This window comes from Malaclemys terrapin, chromosome 13, assembly GCF_027887155.1.
Source record: "Malaclemys terrapin pileata isolate rMalTer1 chromosome 13, rMalTer1.hap1, whole genome shotgun sequence".
Taxonomy (NCBI): Eukaryota; Metazoa; Chordata; order Testudines; family Emydidae; genus Malaclemys; species Malaclemys terrapin.
In genome coordinates this window covers 28639125-28660233 of record NC_071517.1, presented here as the reverse complement: position 1 = coordinate 28660233, position 21109 = coordinate 28639125, and the positions used below count along the sequence as shown (strand labels likewise).

The following is a 21109-nucleotide window of genomic DNA, read 5'->3' as shown; positions in this document are numbered from 1 at the left end:
AATATCTTTCAGCATGAATACCGAGGCTGAGTGCTAGATTAACACTCTGAGAGGCTGAGACTGAACGGGACATGGAGTTACTGCCTGATCCCTGCAGAGATGTGAGATGCAGTCAGGAGTGGGAGACAGTGGGGAAACAGAGCTGGGAAACTGCAGACTTTTCTCTTGAGAGCCAGAGAGCTGATGCTGAGAACTGTGAACTTGCTGTGCCAATGCCAGAGAGAGACAGGAATTGCCCTGTGAGTGCTGGGTGAAGCCATCCCTGAAATCTAAAGGACTACAAATTATGTCTCTAGATGAAATATGAGGGGAGGGGACAGCGTCTCCCGATTGTTGAGAGGATGAGGCTGGGCAGAGACAAGATGGAGAAGCCAACTAGTCTGAGCCAGCCTTGAATCGAGACTGACCCCCATCATAGAGGCCAGAGAGAGATGGGGAGCCTGACAGCCCAGCTGGTCATCCCCTCCCCATCTACCAGTGTCCTGCATGGGGATGACAAACAGTCTACCCCACTCACCCCACACTGTACCCCTCTAATCTCAGTTCCTTGGATTCCCTGCTCTCGGAGTGTTTGCTTTGTGCCTGGGTCCCAGCATCTCTCCTGGATTCTCTGCACTTTTCTACCAGTTTGTAACTGTTGCTCTGTTGCTGCTGTATGAGGGATTTGGGCGCAGCAATGTGCTGGGTTGGGGATGTAAAGTACCATGCTGAGCTGGGCTGGGGAAAGGAGTCTGTCCATCCTTTGGAATAATAAAGTAGAATTCAGTTTCTCACACTCCCAAGTGTAGTTTGTTTTGCATTAACTACCCAGCAGATTCAGAGTGGAGGTTAACAGTAAAAGCAATGCTAACATGGTCTGATACGGAAATACACAGTGACGTTTCCCATACAATCTCACCTCTGCCCTATCATACCCTCAACTGCAGCCACTATACTCACAAATTTATATATGTATAATATGGCTAAAGTGATTCTGGTCTCTGAGCTGGGTTTCAGCCCAAGATCCCCACTCTCTCAACCTTACCACCTGGTTAATTCTAGCTGAGACCCATTTAAATCAATGGGGCTATAGGTAGTAGTAAAATTAAACCTGTAAATAAGGTCTTGCCACACTGGGAGTTTAGATTGGTAGGTTTGGAAGTCTCTCTCTGTTGATACTCGGCCTGTTCCTCATATCACACTTTCATCCAAATTCATTCTTGTCTCATTGCAACATAATTGTATCTCAGTTAATATCATGATTATTTGTAATACAGCAGCAGCTAGACATTCCACAGAAGACTACGGCCGTATTGTGCTAGGTACTGCTTATACATATCATGGGAGACAGCTCCTCAGGGAAAGAGTTTACAGTTTCAAAATGCAGATCAGCCAATGTAATGATTTTGTACATATCAGGAGCAATCCTGAAATCTATAGGGCTACGAGTGACGTCCCAATAGGAATGATGGGGGGAGGGGGCAGCATCTCTCAATTGCTGAGAGAATGAGGCTCTGCACTTCATTCACCTTCTGTTATGTCTAAAAACCAGATTGTTCTCCCCCAGAATTACAGCACTTACCCCTAGAGTGCAGAACACATTTTCTGAGCAAAGTCAATCTGTTCCTGGCTTTAGCAATAATCATTAACATTGGGTCTGTTCAGACATTTAGCACTGACTGTCAGACCCTGCCTTGTAGTGATACCATTCAAAGCCCTATACTATTCCAATTAAGGTATTTTAGTGCTTGTGGGTCCAGATTATATTAAACTGATTTTTAAAGCCCATTAGATTTTGGGTAAGTTTTTCAAAAGCATCTTTCCCAAAATGACTTAGGGTTGTATTTTTTTAAGGTATTAGGTACCTGAGGATGCAGATAGGGGACTAGTGGGGTTACCAAAGCAGGTTAGGCACCAGGGGCTAGATGCACAAAAAGATTTAGGTTCCCAGCTGCTACTTTCACTTTAGGTACCTGAATCTGACATTTAGATGCCATCAATCCTCAACTGCCCCCCCCCCCACCCCTCCCCGCCACTCAGCTGTTGCCTAACTCTGATGGTGTCTAAAGATCCTAGGCACCTAAATTTCTGTCATTTAAATCATCCAAGAGCCTACAAATCTGGTACTGGGCATGCTCCTGGCTGCCTCAGGCTAGGTGCACAGATCCCTATTTCATACCTAAGCACCAGCACGTGCCTCACACTATGTTTTCCCTGGCCTGTCTCTCATGTGGCTGTCCCACTGCCCACTCTGGTTTGTCTCAGGCCCGGGCCCCATTACGGGTGGGGGGAGGCTAAATTTGGTGTTTCAACTCACATGGCACAATGCCACTGGCTCAATTTTGGCCCCAGATGCTCCCCTCCCTCCCCTTCTCGCAACCATGGTGGGACATTCGGGCCTATCCAGAGTGCTCAGAGCACCAGCCCCAAAACCAGACCAGCTGGTGCTTCATTGCCAAGATTCAGGCGCAGCATGGGGAGCTGCTATCAGTGCCCACATGGGGGAGCCAGCCAGGAGAGGGGGACTGGCAGGGGGCAGAAATGGTGGGGTGTTGCCTATTACCCAGTGATGGGTTAATCCAGCCCTATCAGTAATCAGAGGAACCTGATGGCAAAGCACTGACAGCTACATGGCCCGAGTTAGGGGAGCGGAGCTTGTAATTCTGGCCCAGGGCTAATAGCAAGTGAGTCTGGTGTGGAGACAAGAGACCGTCTCTGACAAACTGCTCCCTGTGCCAGTCTGTGATCAGAGTGACTCACACACAGAGTCAGTGTTACCGAGAAACCTGTCTCCTGCTGCTCCCGATCCTGGGCAGCCTGTCTAGGACCAGGACCCCCATGTGTCCCTGTTAATACTGGGGACTCCATGGAACAATGCCCAGTCTCCATGGAAATGCCCCTTCTCCCCTCATCCTGGGATCTTGACGTCTCCTTTCTGCTCATTGACACAGTGGCTTCTATGTATGATGCCCCCTTTATGCTGAGAGAAGCTGCCTGTGCCCAGGGGACATGGGACCCAGGAGGCAGGGTCTAGGGCAGGGGGACTGCAGTGCAATGCCTTGCTCGCTAGGACCCAGGAGAAGCTGGGATGCGGCTCTGGGAGCGATCGCTGGGGTCACTCAGGCTGGGCAGCAGGAAGTGAATCGCGCTTGCTGCAGTGACTGGGGCGTTGTGAGGAGCCCACGCTCCTTGCAAGATCCCTGAGCCCCGGCCGCTGCTGCTGGGACCCCGGAGCCCTGGCTGCAGCCGGGAGAGGTGAATCTCGAGCAGTAACATTCCCGGTGCTCCCCAGGAGCCTCTCCCGGTGCAGAGACCCCAGCCTGGCCAGGACCCCCCTTTCCGGGCCCCAGCCCCTACTCCCAGGGAGGGCACCGCTTGGAGGGAAGGTAAGAGAGACCTGCCCATCCCCGCAAGGAGCGGTGCCCCCTGGTGCCAACTTGGCTGCAGGGGGAGGGTTTGCCCCCAGGCTGCTCCCAGCGGAGCTGGCTGCGATTCCTGCCCCGTGCCCAGGAAAGCTGCCCCGCCAGCTCCCATTGTTTGCAGGGCGGGTGAAGCCAGCGCGCGCCTTGGGGAGGGCTGGGACAGCGACTCGTGGGAGGATAAAGGGGGGGTGGGAGCCGGAAGGGGCTGAAGAGGGGCAGGGGGTGTGTGGGCAGGAGGGGATTGAGGGATGAAATGGGATGTGTGAGGGGGTAAAAGGGGCTGAACAGGGATGCAGGGGGCGGAATGGGAGTAGGGGGGCAGTGGTTGCGCTGCAGGGAGGATGAGGCAATGCCGGAGACTCGGGGTGCGGGAGGAGAATCCTGGGGCGGGAAGGAACAGGGCTGGGATAGAAGGAATATGTGGGGATGGGGGTGAGGCTGGAGGGAGAACGGCGGTGCAAGCGGAGGCTGAATGGGGAGAGCGGCTAGTGATAAAGGAGAGCGATCCTGAGAGATGGATCTCAATGGCAGCTCCCCCAGCACACAGGGCGGGGAGGGGGGGCTGCCCCGCCCAGCAGCCAGCGCGGGATTTTGTTTTTAGAGGAAATGGTCACGCTGGGGAGGGGGGGGCCGCAGGGGACTAAGCCCTAAGGGCTCCAAAGCTATAAGGCAAATATCCCCACGGAACTTGCCCCCAACAGACACACGATTACATTATTTTCTTAAGCCAAACTCATGATTTCTGGGCTCTGGTTCCTGACTGGGACTGTCTGGAGTGGCAGGACGGACCAGGGCCTCTCTTGGATTTCTGAGCAGGATTCAGGGCTCAGAGTCACTGCCAGAACAGCAGGGGATAGATCCGAATGGGCGAATGAGATCACATCTGCCTGGCTGTCCCTGGGACTGCAGGAGGAGACCAGGGATACTCAGTCATTAGCTGCTGCCACCAGACAGAGAAGAGGCTAGTGTCTGCCTCTCTCTGGCCTAAAGAAGCTATGTTGATTGTTCTCCAGCATATAATGTTTATATATGTTTCTGATATTTCTGTTCTTTACTATATTTTCAACCAATTTGTTTGGTACTGAAGTTAGTTTTACTGGCCTGTAATTGCCAGGATTGCCTCTGGAGATTATGTTAGCTATCGTCCAGTCTTCTGCTACAGATGCTGATTTTAGCAAAAGATTCATACCACAGTTAGTAGTTCTGCCATTTCACATTTAATACAGTGTTGCTGAAGCCATGTCAGTCCCAGTATATTAAAAATACAAGGTGGGTGAGATAATATCTTTTATTGGACCAATTTCTCCTTGAATGGTCCCTTGAAATATGTGTTACCTACTAATGCTAAACATTTTGTATTTGTTGTGACACTCTGAGTACATTTCCCAGACCTGAAGAAGAGCTCTATGTAACTCAAATGCGTATCTCTTTCCCCAGCAGAAGTTGGTCCAGTAAAAGATATTACCTTGCCCACCGTGTCTCTCTCAAGACATCTAGACAGACTTATGTGTAGTTCTGGGGCGGAGCCAGTGGTCGTGGTACATGTAGGTACCAATGACATAGAGAAGGATAGGAGAGAGGTCCTGGATGCCAAATTCAGGCTGCTAGGTAAGAGATTGAAGTACAGGACCTCCATGGTAGTGTTCTCTGAAATTCTTCCAGTTCCATGCACAGGGCCAGGTAGACAGGCAAAACTACAGGGACTCAATGTGTGGATAAGACGATGGTTTAGGGAAGAGGGGTTTAGATTTATTAGGAAGTAAGGAACCTTTTGGGAAAGGGGGAACCTATACAGGAAGGATATGCGCCACCTAAACCAAAATAGAACCAGATTGCTGGCACTTACAATTAAAAAGGTCATAGAGCAGTTTTTAAACCAAGAGCTGGGGGAAAGCTGACAGGTGTGGAGGAGCACGTGGTTCAGACAGAGACATCCCTTAGGGGAGGATCTATTAATGGAGATTCCCTATGTCCTAGGAAGGAGGAGAGGATGGAGGATGATAAAATATGGGAAGGATCTGATGAGAAACAGTCAAATGGAAAAAAAAGGCCCATTCAATTACACCATGTCATGGCAGACAGCTAAAAAGTGACAATTGTTTTAAGTGCTTATGTGCAAATGCTAGAAGTCTAAATAATAAGATGAGTGAACTTGAGTGCCTGGTATTAAATAAGGATATTGATATAGGAGGTATCACAGAAACTTAATAGAATGAGGATAATCAATGAGACACAGTAATACAGGGTACAAAATATATCGGAAGATCAGAACAGGTTGTGTTGTGGGGGAGTGGCATTATATGTGAAAGAAAGCGTAGAATCAAATGAAATACAAATCTTAAATGAACCAAACTGTATCATAGAATCTAGTAATTCCATGCTTGAATAACAAGAATACAGTAGTAGGGACCGCCTGACCAGGATGGTGATAGCGACTGTGAAATGCTCAGGGAGATGAGAGGCTACAAAAATAAAAAACTCAATAATAATGGGGGATTTCAACTATCCCCATATTGGTTGGGTACATGTCACCTCAGGATGGGATGCAGAGATGAAGTTTCTTGACACCTTGAATAACTATTTCTTGGAGCAGCTAGTCCTGGAACCCACAAGAGGAGAGGCAATTCTTGATACAGTCCTCAGTGAAGCAGAGGATCTGGTCCAAGAGGTGAATATAGTTGGACCGCCTAGTAATAGTGACCATAATATAATTAAATTTAACATCTCTGTGAGGGGGAAAACACCACAGCACCCCACGTGGTAGCATTTAATTTCAGAAAGGGGAACTATACAAAAAATGAGGAAGTTAGCTAAACAGAAATTAAAAGGTATGTGCCACAAGTCAAATCCCTGAAAGCTGCATTGACACTTTTTAAAGATACCATAATAGAGGCTCAACTTAAATGTGTACCCCAAATTAAAAAGACACAATAAAAAGTGCCACCATGGCTAAACAACAAAGTAAAAGAAGCGGTGAGAGGCAAAAAGACATCCTTTAAAAAGTGGAGGTTAAATCCTATTGAGGAAAATAGAAAGGAGCATAAACTCTGGCAAATGAAGTATAAACATATAATTAGGAAGGCCAAAAAAAAATACACAGGGTCAGGTAGGGAGGAGGATAGGGTCAGAAAAACCCACTGAGACTTGCTCAGGCTAAGGCCTGATTTATGAACAGGCTTATTGGGAGGCGAACATTCCCCCATTTCTGAAACAGGAACCGTCTCCTCAGCCCCACCCCCCTGGACAGGGCTGGGAAAACAGACCACAGTGCTGGAGCCTGAACCAACTAGGTAGAGACTGCGGGGAATACAAAGGGAGGGTGCTGGGATTCCTGTCTCTGTCCCCTGCCCAGAGCTCTGCTTCCTACATCAGCCTGTGCCTAGTAGGTTTGTGGTAAATGAGAAGACGCTGCCCTCCTCTGTCTGCTGGGAGGGACATGGAGCTCTCACTTTCTTGCCACTCCCTGAAGCTTCCTGGCTGCTCTGAGCAGGATGGGCAGGGCCGACTCCAGGGTTTTGGCTGCCCCAAGCAGCCAAAAAAAAAAAAAAAAAGCCGCGATCACGATCTGCGGCAGCAATTCGGCGGGAGGTCCTTCGCTCTGAGCCGGAATGAGGGACCGTCTGTCGAATTGCTGCCGAATAGCTGGACGTGCCGCTCCTCTCCGGAGTGGCCGCCCCAACCACCTGCTTGACAAGCTGGTGCCTGGAGCCGGCCCTGAGGGTGGGGGTGAGATTCTGCTCCTCTGTTCCCCCCCCCTTCCCACCCCCCCACCCCCGGTGAGCTGGCTTGCTTGCTTCCTTCCTTTCTTCCTTCCCATGAATAGTGGGATTGTGGCTGTGTCAGCAGGTGCTGAGTAGGGAAAATTTGTTGTTTCAGATGCTGGTGACTTTCGAGGACGTGGCTGTGTATTTCACCGAGGGGCAGGGGGCCCTGCTGGACCCTGGTCAGAGAGCCCTGTACAGGGAAGTCATGGAGGAGAATTATGATAATGTGACCTCACTGGGTAAGGCTTACCTGGCCTCTCTGTTATTAGAAGCCATGGGGTCTGCATTTCCAAATCTGTCAGGTGCATCTTTGGAGAGATAGACTGGAGGAAGGGCCAGCTCCAGGCACCAGTTGAGCAAGCTAGTGCTTGAGGTGGCAGATTCCAAGGGGCGGCATTCCGGCTGCCCTTTTTTTTTTTTTTTTTTTTTCTTTTTCTTTTTGGTTTGCTGCTCTGGCCGCCCTGTAGGAGGCAGGCGGCGCAGTGGGAGGGGCCGCATGGCGAGCGCCCCGCTGAAGCCCTGGCTGCCCCACTTCTCTCTCTCCCCCCCGCTCCCTCCCGCCCCCCGATAGACCGGACGTGCACTCCGCTGCATGTCTGCAGCACAGGGAGTCTGCCTGCATCCTGGCTTCGGCCGCCCTGCAGGGTTTTTTTTTTTCCCCCTGCTTTGCCGCTCCGGCCACCCCACAGGTGTTTTTTGTGTGTGTGTGCGCGTGTGTGCGCGCTTTACCACTCCGGCTGCCCTGCAGGTGTTTTTGGCCTTGGCTACGCTTGCGAGTTACAGCGCTGGAAAGGGTCCCCCAGCACTGTAACTCACTCCCCGTCCACACTGGCAAGGCATTTGCAGCGCTGTATCTCCGTGGTTGCAGCGCTGCATGTACTCCACCTCTCCGAGAGGAATAGCAAGTATTGCGCTGCCACTGCAGCGCCAGTGTGGCCGCCCAATGCGCTGTGAATGGCCTCTAGAATTATTCGGCAGTATCCCACAATGCCTGTTCTAGCCACTCTGGTCATCAGTTCAAACGCTACTGCCCTGGCCTCAGGTAACCAATCATGTGACCCAACCATTACATTCCCCGGGAATTTTAAAAATCCCCTTCCTGTTTGCTCAGCCCAGCGTGGCGTGGAGTGCTATCAGCGAATCTTTCCAGGTGACTATGCCTCCACGAGCCAAGCGAGCCCCAGCATGGAGCAATGGCGAGTTGCTGGACCTCATCAGTGTTTGGGGGGAGGAAGCTGTACAGTCCCAGCTGCGCTCCAGCCGTAGGAATTACGATACCTTTGGGAAGGTATCAAAGGACATGATGGAAAGGGGCCATGACCGGGACGCCCTCCAGTGCAGGATTAAAGTGAAGGAGCTGCGGAGTGCCTACCGCAAAGCCCGCGACGCAAACGGCCGCTCTGGTGCTCCCCCTGCGACCTGCCGATTCTACAAAGAGCTGGATGCAATACTTGGGGTTAACCCCACCTCCACTCCGAGCACCACCATGGACACTTCAGAGCCGGTGGGGGGGGGGGGAAGAGGAGGAGGAGGAAAACGGGAGTGATGGTGGTGGGCCGGATGGAGACACCCCGGAATCCCTGGAGCCATGCAGCCAGGAGCTCTTCTCAAGCCAGGAGAAAGGTAGCCAGTCGCAGCGGCCGGTACTTGGTGAAGGAGAAACAAAAGAGCAGGTTCCCGGTAAGCGGTTTTTTTTTTCGGGAAGGAATTTTTTTCGGTGCGGGCTCTTTGGGAGAGGAGGATTAGGCATGCATGCCTAGATGCGGAATAGTGCATTAATGTGGTTTATCACATTGCGGTAATCGGCCTCGGTAATCTCCTCGAATGTCTCATGCAGAACGTGTGCAATGTGCTTGTGCAGGTTTATTGGGAGAGCCACCGTGGTCCTTGTCCCAGCCAGGCTAACGTGTCCGTGCCACTGTGCCGCGAGGGGCGAGGGGACCATTGCTGCACACAGGCAAGCTGCATATGGGCCAGGGCGGAAGCCGCATTGCAGTAGAAGACCCTCCCTTGCTTCCCAGGTCACCCTCAGCAGCGAGATATCGTCCAGGACGAACTCCTGTGGAAAATGTTGGGACAGTGTTCAGTGTAGGTGCCCCCTGAAGCTGTTGGCTCTCCCCAAGGCACAGAAACCCAGAGGACAGTGCAGCCCTGAAACAATCAGTCCCCCTTACTCACCATTTTGAGGCTCCCGTGGGACATGTGTGCTCTGTTTCGGATGGGAAAATTATGCTATTGTGTAGACCCTGTGTTCTTGTCTACTCCTTAAGTGCGGGGGGAATCATTACTCTGTCAGGTATAAACAATGCTGCCTCTGTTAAATGTTGCATTTTGCCTATACAGCTGCATCAACCTTGAGACCTCAGCTGTCCCTCTTATCGCCTGCTCAGAGACTGCAAAGACTCAGGAAGAGACCGCAAAAAAGGAAAGAAGACATGCTGCAAGAAGTGATGCAGCAATCTATTAAAGAGAATGAGAAAGCACAGAACTGGAGGGAGAGAGAAAGCAGGATCCGCCAGGAAAATGCAGCGCACCGGCAGCAAAGCACCGCGCACCAGCAGTAAAGCACTGATAGGCTCATAAGCATCCTGGAGCGCCAAGCAGACGCTATCCAGGAGCTGGTAGCCATGCAGAAAGAGGAGCAGTACCGCAAACACAAACGCCACCCCACCGTACAGCCCTTATCCCAAAACTCTTTCCGTTGTGCCCCACTGTCACCTCCAACCCACTTTCCCCAACTTCCGTGTTCTTCACACCACCTGCTGCCTCCAACACCAGTATCTTCACCACCCAGCCCTGAAAACCACGATCCTTACCCTCTGCACTCAACCCCCATCACCATGCAGTATAGCTGTCCTGAAGTGCAGCACTCCCTGCACAGCACACCAGACAGGACATACCCGAATCTGCGATTGTACTGTTCCCCACTCCACCCCCTTGTTTCTTTTCAATAAATAATATATTTTTCTTTTCAATAAATGGATTTTTTGGCTTTGAAAACATTCTTTATTATTGCATAAAGTAAAAGACTCCTTAGCCCAGGAAATAAACAGGCACTGCAAGTCTGCTTGTCTGCTTAGCAAACACTGATTCCTAAAGATTGGAACTACTGCACTTCACATCCGTGCGGCGCACCAGATATCACTGCTGGGTTTCAGCCTCAAAGTGCTCCCTCAAGGCATCCCTAATCCTTGCAGCCCCGCACTGGGCCCCTGTAATAGCCCTGCTCTCTGGCTGTGCAAATTCAGCCTCCAGGTGTTGAACCTCAGAGGTCCATTCCTGAGTGAACTTTCACCCTTCCCTTCACAAATATTATGGAGGGCACAGCACGCGGATATAACCGCGGGGATGCTGTTTTCGGCCAAGTCCAGCTTCCCCTACAGAGATCGCCAGCGGGCCTTTAAACGGCCAAAGGCACACTCCACAGTCATTCAGCACCGGCTCAGGCTGTAGTTAAACCATTCCTTGCTGCTTTCAAGGCTCCCTGTGTAGGGTTTCATGAGCCACAGCATTAATGGGTAAGCGGGATCTCCAAGGATCACAATGGGCATTTCAACTTCCCCTACCGTGATCTTCCGCTCTGGGAAAAAAGTCCTGGCCTGCATCTTCCTGAACAGCCAAGTGTTCCGAAAGATGCGTGCGTCATGCACCTTTCCGGGCCAGCCTGTGTTAATGTCAATGAAACGCCCACGGTGATCCACAAGCGCCTGGAGAACCATAGAGAAATACCCCTTCCGATTAATGTACTCGGATTCTAGGTGGGGTGGTGCCAGAATAGGAATGTGCCTCCCATTTATCACCCCTCCACAGTTAGGGAATGCCATTTGTGCAAAGCCATCCACTATTTCCTGCACGTTACCCAGAGTCACGGTTCTTCTGAGTAGGATGCGATTAATGGCCTTGCAAACTTGCATCAACACTATTCCAACGGTTGACTTTCTCACTCCAAACTGGTTTGTGACCGACCGGTAGCTGTCTGGAGTTGCCAGCTTCCAAATTGCAATAGCCACCCACTTCTCCACTGGCAGGGGAGCTCTCAATCTCATGTCCTTGCGCTGCAGGGTCGGGGCAAGCTCCTGACACAGTCCCATGAAAGTGGCTTTTCTCATCCGAAAGTTGTGCAGTCACTGCTCGTCATCGCAGACTTCCATGACGATGTGATCCCACCACTCGGTGCTTGTTTCCCGAGCCCAAATGTGGCGTTCCACGGTGCTGAGCATGTCCGTGAATGCCACAAGCAATTTCATGTCGCACGCGTTACGCAGCTCGATATCATTGTCTGACTCCTCACCCTCACTCTCACTGTCACTTTAGATGTTAAGGAATAGTTCAACAGCCAAACGGGACGTGCTGGCGAGAGTCGTCAGCATACGCCTCAGCAGTTCGGACTCCATTTCCCGCAGACAGATCGCGCTGCAGAGAAACCGTTGAAAGAAGGCGCCAAAGGTGGACGGAAACAAAGGGATTTCTGGGATGCGAAGCGATGCATCACGGGGCATTGGGACAGGACCCAGAATCCCCCTCACCCACGCCCCCTTCCCACAACCCACGGCACCAGAATGGGAAAAGGTGCTCTGTGGGATAGCTGCCCATAATGCACGGCTCCCAATAGCGCTGCAATTGCTGCAAATGTGGCCACGACAGTGCACTGGGCAGCTGTCCATGTGGACAGACTGCAGTGCTTTCCCTACTCAGCTGCACGATGTCAGGTTTAACTCACAGCGCTGTACATCTGCAAGTGTATCCAAGGCTGTAGTGTGTCTGTGTGTGTGCTTTGCCACTCTGGCCGCCCCGCGGGTTTTTTTTTTTTCCTGCTTTGCTGCTCCGGCCACCCCGCAGGTGTTTTTTTTATGTGTGTGTGTGTGTGTGTGCTTTGCTGCTCCGGCCGCCCCACGGGTTTTCTTTTTTTTTTTTTTCCTGCTTTGCCACTCCGGCCACCCCGCAGGTGTTTTGTGTGTGTGTTTTTTTTTTTTTTTGCTTCGCCGCTCCGCGCTCCCCCCAACCCCGCAGGTTTTTTGGGTTTTTTTGCTTGGGGTGGCAAAAAAGCCAGAGCCGGCCCTGACTGGAGGTGAACCAACCCTATAATCCACAGCTGCTGTGTGAGAGAGACTTTCATCTCCTTACACCCTCCAATGAGATAGGGGTGTCAAAACCTAATGGACATTCTATCTCATCCCCACCCCTCCAGCTTTCAAGGGGCCAGAAGTCATGTATTGTCCTGTCTGTATTATTTCTAAGGCACACACAGAATCCCTGTGTGGCTGGTTCCCCCTGGGGTGCCACCTGGAACTGGGGTACCACTGAGCCCTCTGACCCACAAGGCTTGGGCTCCCTCTCAAACTGTGCTTCTGTGACAAGCTGCAAACCCACTCCCAGTCCTACACTTCCACCAGCATCCACACAGGCAGGGACACACCCTGCTGCAGTTACATGCAGGCTCTCTGTCCAGCACCTGCATGAACCAACAACAGGAATGCTACAACCAGGATAACTCCCAGCTCCCCAGGCATGCACCCCCTCTGGAGTATGAACCCAAAATTATACCATATTACGCTGCACAGGGTAAGGTCATAGAGTTCGCCTGCCCCCTCAGTGTGGGGAGGAAATGCAAGAAACTTGTGTTAAATCAAGCTAAGATTTTTTTCCCCAGACACTTCACTTAAAGGCACACTGGGTTTAGATTAAAACATAAAACCAGTGTATTAGCTACAAAAGATAGACTTTAAGTGATTATAAGTGATAGCAAACAGATCAAAGCAGGTTACCTAGCAAATAAACAAAACACAAACTAAGCTTACATTGGATATGTTAGCAGATTCTCACCCTAACTGATGGTACAGGCAGACTTATAGATTCTTAAGGCACAAGCTGTGATAGCTTTACAGCTTGGGTTTCTCAGGTCTTTATACACAGGCTAGAAATCCCTTCAGCCTGGATCCAGCACTTCCCCCAGTTCAGTCTTTGTTCCTCAGGTGTTTCCAGGAGTCTTCTTGTATGGGGAGTGAAGAACAACAGATGAATTCACTCCCTGCCTTGGATAGCTTTAGCATGCGGTGGGAACCCTTTGTTTCAAAACTTGGTTCCCAGACTGGTTTGTGGAAAAATACTGACATCCCAAAATGGAGTCCAGAGACAAGTGGTCTGGTCACATGTCCTTGTAGAGTTATAGCAGCCACTGCTAACTGACTGGCCAAAACGCCCACAGAAAGCTTAAGCTATTCCATAGTCCATTGTCTTTGCTGATGGACCATCAGCCCGGTCTGGCTTCTTCATTGTTGTACCTGAAAGGCTGGCTGTGGGTGTTTTCCAGAGTAAGCCCATTTGAATTACAGATCCTGAGGCAATAATCATAACTTTAGATACAAAAATTATACTTGCATACAAATTGGATATTCATATTCAGCAAATCATAACTTTTCCAATAACATCTTACATGACCCGTCTTGCAAAAAAGGAATAATAATTACGCTATAATTATCTTATAATAATATCGCTATGAAGAATATGCGGTGCAGTGTCACATCCTGTTCACCTCCCTTCTTGGGACTAGCTCCAGCCATGAGGAGGGGTCTGGGCTTTGCAGGTTTAGAAATAGACAGGGGTTTAACTCCAGAGTTGTGTGTGTGTCAGCAAGGCCCCCAGAGTGCACAGATCCTGCAAACTCCTAGTGAGGGTGTAACAATTCCTCTCACCTCCCCAGACATCTGCCTTTCCCAAGGGGGCTCAGTGACCACATTCCCATCCTCTTGGATTCCATGTTCCCCCAGCATAGCACAGGCACAGGTTCAACTCCAGGAATGTCCTTTGTGACAAATACTCTACCAATCTTCCATGCACCCTGATCTTGTCTCTTTTCACCCCCGAGCAGGATTTCCCATTCCCAAACCTGACCTGATCACCCGGCTGGAACGATGGGAAGAGCCATGGGTACCCGATCTCCAGGCCTGCCAGGAAAGGGAGATTCTGAGAGATACCCACATAGGTAAGGAGTTGGTAAAACTGATACTGAAACCATCTGGCGATTGAGGGAAAACATTGAGAATCCCAAAAATGTGGTGTCAGCAGGCACCTCAGTTCTGCCTCATCTCACCCAGGTCAGGGCTGTAGTCAGTATATATCATTCATGGCTTTCCACCCATCCTGCCAGCTGCAGGCGTTTCCTTCCCTGTGAGTGTTTGGATGGGATGTGGAGGCAGAATCCAATTGTACATTCTTTGAAAATTTATTGTGTTGGATTTTCCCTTTGTGCTGTTCCTCTTTCTCCCCACCACAGACAATGACTTCTGCCTGGATTGTCTGTCTCTCTCCCAGCAGGTGATAAGCGAGAGAGTGAGAAAGAGGAGGATCATCAATATCAGGAATTTCCTGGGAAAGTGGAACCACAGAGGACCTTTGGGAGAAGAGCTTTAGGGAATTTCTCGCAGTGCTTGGAACAAGGAAAAGCCTCTGGAAATCAGCACTTGTCAGAGAGGCTATTCAGAAACCAGCCTACCAAGAAAGTGGCTAAATCTATTAAATATGTGGGGGGATGCAAGGATCCTGAGGAAACCACAGCCCAGCAGACAAATCACAAGAAAGAGAAACCCAATCAGTACCTCAAATGTGGGAAACAATTCATTCTGAGATCACGCCTTCTTACACATCAGACAATCCATATGGGAGAGAAACCCCATAAATGCTTTGAGTGCGGGAAGAGCTTTAGCCACAGCTCATACCTCACTGCACACTGGAGGACCCACACTGGAGAGAGACCTTATATATGCTTGGACTGTGGGAAAAGCTTCAGTAACAGCTCAAATCTCACTAAACATCGGAGAATCCACACGGGAGAAAGACCATATAAATGCCCAGACTGTGGGAAATGTTTCATTCAGAAGTCAACCCTTGTTACACATCAGACAATCCACAGTGGAGAAAAACCCCATAAGTGCTTAGACTGTGGGAAAAGCTTTAGCCACAGCTCATACCTCATTAGGCATTGGGGGACCCACTTGGGAGAGAGACCCTATAAATGTCTCGAGTGTGGGAAAAGTTTCATTCGGAACTCGCACCTTATTAGACATCAGAGAATTCATACTGGAGATAAACTTCATCAATGCCTCCACTGTAGGAAAAGTTTCATTGAGAGACCAAACCTTATTAGACATCAGGCAATCCACACAGGAGAGAGCCCCCATAGGTGCTTGGAGTGTGGGAAAAGTTTCACACAGAGATCAGCTCTTGTTACACATCAAGCAATCCACACAGGAGAGAGACCTCATAAGTGCTTGGACTGTGGAAAAAGTTTCATTCAGAGAACAAACCTTATTTCACATCAGACAATACACACAGGAGAGAAACCTCATAAATGCTTGGATTGTGGGAAAAGTTTTGCTCACAATTCAGGCCTTATTGTGCATCAGAGAATCCACACAGCAGAGAAGCCCTATAAATGTTTGGACTGTGGAAAAAGTTTCAGTCACAAATCAAATCTTACTAAACATCAGAGAATCCACACGGGAGAAAGGCCATATAAATGCCTGGACTGTGGGAAATGTTTCATTCAGAAATCAAGCCTTGTTACACATCAGACAACCCACACTGGAGAGAGACCCCATAAGTGCTTGGACTGTGGGAAAAACTTTAGCCACAGCTCATACCTCACTAGACATTGGAGGACACACACGGAGGAGAGACCCTATAAATGCCTTGAGTGTGGGAAAAGTTTCATTCAGAGTTCACACCTTATTAGACACCAGAAAATTCATACTGGAGATAAACCTGATAAATGCCTCCACTGTGGGAAATGTTTCACTGAGAGAACAGACCTTATTAGACATCAGGCAAGCCACACAGGAGAGACCCCCCATAAATGCTTGGAGTGTGGGAAAAGTTTCAATCAGCGATCAAACCTTATTATACATCAGAGAATCCACACAGGTTATACCCTTCATAAATGCCTTGACTGTGGGAAAAGCTTCAGTAGGCGCTCAGAACTTACTAAACATCAGAGAATCCACAAGGGTGAGACCCTAGAAATAGCTTAAAGAACAGGAGTACTTGTGGCACCTTAGAGACTAACAATTTTATTTGAGCATAAGCTTTCATGGGCTACAGCCCACTTCATCGGATGCACAGTAAGGAGATATATATATACACATACAGAGAACATGAAAAGGTGGGAATTGCCATACCAACTCTAAGAGGCTAATTAATTAAGATGAGCAATTATTAGCAGGGGGAAAAAAAAACTTTTGTGGTGATAATCAGGATGGCCCATTTCAGACAGTTTGACAGGAAGGTGTGAGGATACTTAACATGGGGAAATATATTCAATGTGTGTGATGGCTCAGCCATTCCCAGTCTCTATTCAAGCCTAAATTGATGGTATCTAGTTTGCATATTAATTCAAGTTCAGCAGTTTCTCGTTGGAGTCTGTTTTTGAAGCTTTTCTGTTGCAAGATTGCCACCTTAAGTCTCTTACTGAGTGACAGCTTGACTGTGGGAAAAGATTCAACCTGAGTTCACACATCAGTGATCCACACAACAGAGAGACCTTGAAAGTGGGGGAAAATTGTGGGGGAAATTGGTTGCTCCAATAGTATCAGGCATCAGCAAATCCACACAGGGAAGAAACCTCTGAGATGTTCCCTGTGTGGAAAATTCTCCTAGTGTAGCTAACACCATATTAGACTGGTCTAAGCAAACCCAAGGCAGAGGATGGGAAGCCCCAATCAGCCCCATCTCCCTGCTGCAGCCTTGGTTGCAGAGCTGATGGGCCACAGGTAGGGGAAGGAAGAGAGAAAAACTTCTCCAGACACTCCCTCGGCCTGGCTGAAGTTTCCCCATCTCCCATCCTTCCTAGATGGGATCCCCCTTCCATAGAGATTAAGAGAAGGACATTTGGGCCAGGCCCCACTTTCCCTCTAGACACCTGTCCCACTCCCTCATCTTCCACCAGCCCCTGGACTGGGCTACTCCAATTACCTGGAGCTGTTTCCTGGAAGGGGGCTGTCCAGAAAGACTTCTTCCCTCCCCAAATTCCCCAGAGTGCTGGGTTCTGTGGGATCAAATATTGAGGGACCAGGAGGATCATTGTGTGCAGGAAACTGGGGATTGAATGGTTGGATCTGCTGGAACTAGGAAGCAGAGCAAGCTGGGTTCTGGGACTGTCGTGTGTTTGAGGATCATGGGATAAGAAGAGAGGGAGATCACAGGGGTGGAGAGATGCTGCCTCTGATCATTCATTCCCTCTTTACCTTCTCCCTGTCCCCTCTGCATTCAGGAAGCACCAATGAGAGGGACTGATTTCCACAGGGCCTTTTGTAGGAGGCCCAGAGATCCCACTTCTGCCCCCACAGCATCAGCCTCTGAGGTTCTCTCTATGGTAGGAAATGTGGTCAGGATTAGCCAGTGAATCTCTGTGACCCTCCATCAGATTCCTAGTATAAACTGACCCTGAGCATTTTATCCCCCCATTAGCAGAGTGATGGCTTGTCCCTGAGTTCCCCTTTTGGGGATTGTCTCATTCCCAGATATTCTCACATTACTGCAGGCCGAGGTGAAAACCATTTATTGTTTGTACATTTTCTACCTTATGGACCAGAATTAACTAGGTGCTAAAAAATCAGAGCAGTGACAGTAAATGTTGTTCTAGCTTCTGTGCTATTGGAGGGTGATGGGGTGAGTTGCAGGGATTCCCTCCCCATCACCATCAGTCCACCCTTGACACATTAACCTCTGTCCAAGCAATAGAGAGTTTTATCCTCTCCCCATTCTACCCCTTCACCTTACCACAGTGGCCTTGGTTCTCCATGCTTACGAATCACAGTTTGATTTCTATGATCCTAAATCAGATTCCTGAGGGCTGGAGAAGAAAGTGTCACAGACCCGGGAATGGGCAGGGAAATCCCAATGACCCTCAAAGCACAGTTTGACCTGTCCAATCTTATAGCACTGTTTCCATCTATTGGTAAAATTGCTTCTGGGATTTTTCTAGGCTAGTCCAGATCATTTGCAGATGGGAAGTTTGGGAATTTTTTGTCTTTCTTTCTCTTTCCTTTAGCATAATGATACTATAACTTTTGTAACTAATACACCCAAATAATGAGGCGAAAAGTAAAGCAGGTTTAGCCACTTCAGAAGAACATGGGTGCATTTATTTTCCTGATTTTGAGTCTTAAAAGATTCTCTGAGGTTTCACTTTATGAATGTGAAAGTGTTTTATATCCCATCCTGTATTGTGGGATTTTCTCTCTTTGTGAAGGCCGTTTGGTTACATACTTAAATATTAGTTTAATTTGACATGATGTAGCTCAGATTTGTTGATGACTTCATGAGACAAATGATCATTGCCAGAAGAGCCTTTTTTTTTTTTTTTTAATATTTTATTTTAACTTAACCCTTTTTTCATGAGATCTTTTGTGTGTTGGAACAATGACAATGATCAATATCTCTCAGCATAAACACTGAGGGTGAGAGCAAGATTCACACTCCAAGAGACAGAGACTGAAACAGGGAAAGAAGTTTATTGCCTGATCCCTGCAGTGATGTGAGAAACAGTCAGGATGGGGGGTGGGTGATCAGAGCTGGGAAGCTGCTGGGTTTGCTCTTCAGAGACAGACAACCGAGGCTGAGAACTGTGAACCCCCTGTATCAGAGCCAGAGAGAGACGAGAATATATGAGTGTCGTGTGAAGCTGCCCCTGACCTCTAAAGGGTCATGAATGACACCCCGCAAAGAATGATGGGGACAGGGGGACAGCATCTCCCGATTGCTGAGATGATGAAGTGGAGTGCAGGCAAGAAGTGAGCTGGGGATGTCAACAGACCTGGCCAGTCTTGAAGCCAGGCCGACCCCAATCATTGAGGCCAGAGAGATATGAGGAGCCCTAAACCCAGTTGGTCATCCCTCCACACTGAATCTACTGCAGTGTCCTGTGTTGAGACAAGAGAGGCTGTCTCTGCCCCACTCACCCCACCTGCATCCCTCCAACCTCAGCAATTTGGGTTTTCTGCTTTTGGAGTGTTTGCTTTTGTGACTGGGTCCCTGCATCTCTCATGGCTTCTCTGCACTTTCCAACCAGTTTGTAAATGGTGCTGGTGCTGGTGCTGGTGCATGAGGGAGTCGGGTCCAGCAATGTGTTGGGCTGGGACTGAACTGGGCTGGGCTGTGGGTGAGGAAGGGAGTCTGTCTTTGTTCCTCCTTTGAAATAATAAAGTAGAATTTAGTTTCTCCAATTCTCAGTGTCCTTTGTTTTGCATTAAATGGCTACCAACTCCAGAGTTAAGGTTAAAGTTAAAAACAATACAAACATAGTGTGGAATGGAAATGCACAGTGAGGTCACTCATACAACCGTATCCCTGCCCTGTAATAAGCTAGTCAAACTTCCCTTTGAGCTAAAACTTGCTGAAATCTTGTCCCCCTCTCCCTGACCCCAGCACAAATCAGGAGTAGTATGACTGGGTTCACAGGGTCATTCTCCTCTCCCTCACCCTGATGTAAAACACAAATAATCCCATTGGAACCTCATGAACTGTCTACAACAATGTGAAGTTGTTGTGAGAGGAGAATCAGACCACTGGCCTCTAAGCGAATTAGCAGGAAATGTACAGAGAGAGAGAGAGAGAGAGAGAGAGAGAGATATTCTGATCTCTGGAATGGGTTCAGCTCAAGACCCCTGTTGTCACAACCTTACTCTCTGCCTCATTCTATCTCAGGCCCATTGAAATCAATGGGGCCTTTGGCAGTAATACAGTGAAATTTTGCAGGATTGGGAATTTAGATCGCTAGACTGGCGAGTTTTTCTCTGCTGATATTCGGCCTGTTCCTCATATCACAATTTACCCCATTTCATTCTTGTCTGACTACACAGTAATTGTCTTATTAATATCAAAATTGATAAAAATTAATATTAATACAGTAGCAGCTAGAGGCTACACCCAAAAGTAAGGCCCTATTGTGCTCGGTATTGTATTCAGCATACACATCATGAGAGACAGCTCCTAAGGGAAAGAGCTTCAAATCTAAATATACAAAACAGACAAAGTAATGATTCTGTAGGTGTTGGTAGTGCGTGCATTTAAAGCAGGTTTCCAGCTTCCGATATCTGAAAAAAAGATTTTTCTTCCCCCAAATTATAGCACTTACACTTAGAGTACAGAACACATACCACTGGGAATGAAGAAAATGGGCTTCCCTAGCTTCAGTTATCTGTGTATGAGAGAGCTTGGAGGACTCCTCTCTATACAGTCTCTTGGTTCATCTCTATGACTCTGGAGGACTCACATTTACACAGTCTCCTGCAGAGACGACATACCTGCTGATACTGGGGGGGGGAGGGGCATGTCACCACCCCATGTGTTGCCTCTGGGAGGAATGTTCCAACACCACCTCCCTGGGCCAGGGCATCCAAGCCCGCTGGCTCCTGGGGGCTGGGAAGTACGTGCCTCCATGCTAGCGGGGTCTCACAACAACACAGTTTCTCCCTGGAACTCTTAGGCACCCATGGACACCTCAGCAGGAGAGGCATGGGATGCAAGTGTTACACAGTACCCCATATTCATCATAGTGGTATCATGATATGATTATGACATGATGCATCTTGTACAAAATGTGTCATGTGAGGTGTCTATGGAAAAGTTATTATTTGCTGAATATGATTATTCTATTTGTATGCATGTTTCATTTTGTATCTGAAGTTATTAATATTAACTATGTGTCTGTATTTCAAATGTGCTTACTCTGGGTAACACCCACAATTAGCCTTTCGGGTACAGCAATGAAGAAGCTAGACAGGGCAAATAGCTCATCAACAAAGACAATGGACCATGGAAAAGGTTTGTCCTCACCGGGGAACATTTTAGCCAGCCTATGAGTAATGGCTGCTATGACTCAGCAAGACATGCAAGGGCATGTGAGCAGACCACATGACACTAAATTCCATCTTGGTACCTGTATTTTTC

At 48.8% G+C, this 21109-nt stretch overlaps 1 protein-coding gene across 1 annotated transcript; it reads left to right on the top strand.

The window, feature by feature from the left end:
* Nucleotides 1-3139: 3139 nt before the first annotated feature.
* Nucleotides 3140-19378, top strand: LOC128848257 (zinc finger protein 665-like). Its single transcript, XM_054048143.1, has 4 exons — nt 3140-3365; nt 7278-7404; nt 14034-14147; nt 14477-19378. The coding sequence occupies exons 2-4, from the start codon at nt 7278-7280 to the stop codon at nt 16189-16191; spliced, it is 1956 nt and encodes a 651-aa protein (XP_053904118.1). The 5' UTR covers nt 3140-3365; the 3' UTR covers nt 16192-19378.
* Nucleotides 19379-21109: the final 1731 nt, after the last annotated feature.

Excerpts from the sequence above, each read along its gene's own strand:
- LOC128848257 (XM_054048143.1), top strand. The coding sequence starts at position 7,278 with ATGCTGGTGACTTTCGAGGACGTGGCTGTGTATTTCACCGAGGGGCAG. Across the intron at positions 7,405-14,033 it reads TGATAATGTGACCTCACTGG|GATTTCCCATTCCCAAACCT; the intron begins GTAAGGCTTACC and ends ACCCCCGAGCAG. Across the intron at positions 14,148-14,476 it reads TCTGAGAGATACCCACATAG|CAGGTGATAAGCGAGAGAGT; the intron begins GTAAGGAGTTGG and ends TCTCTCTCCCAG.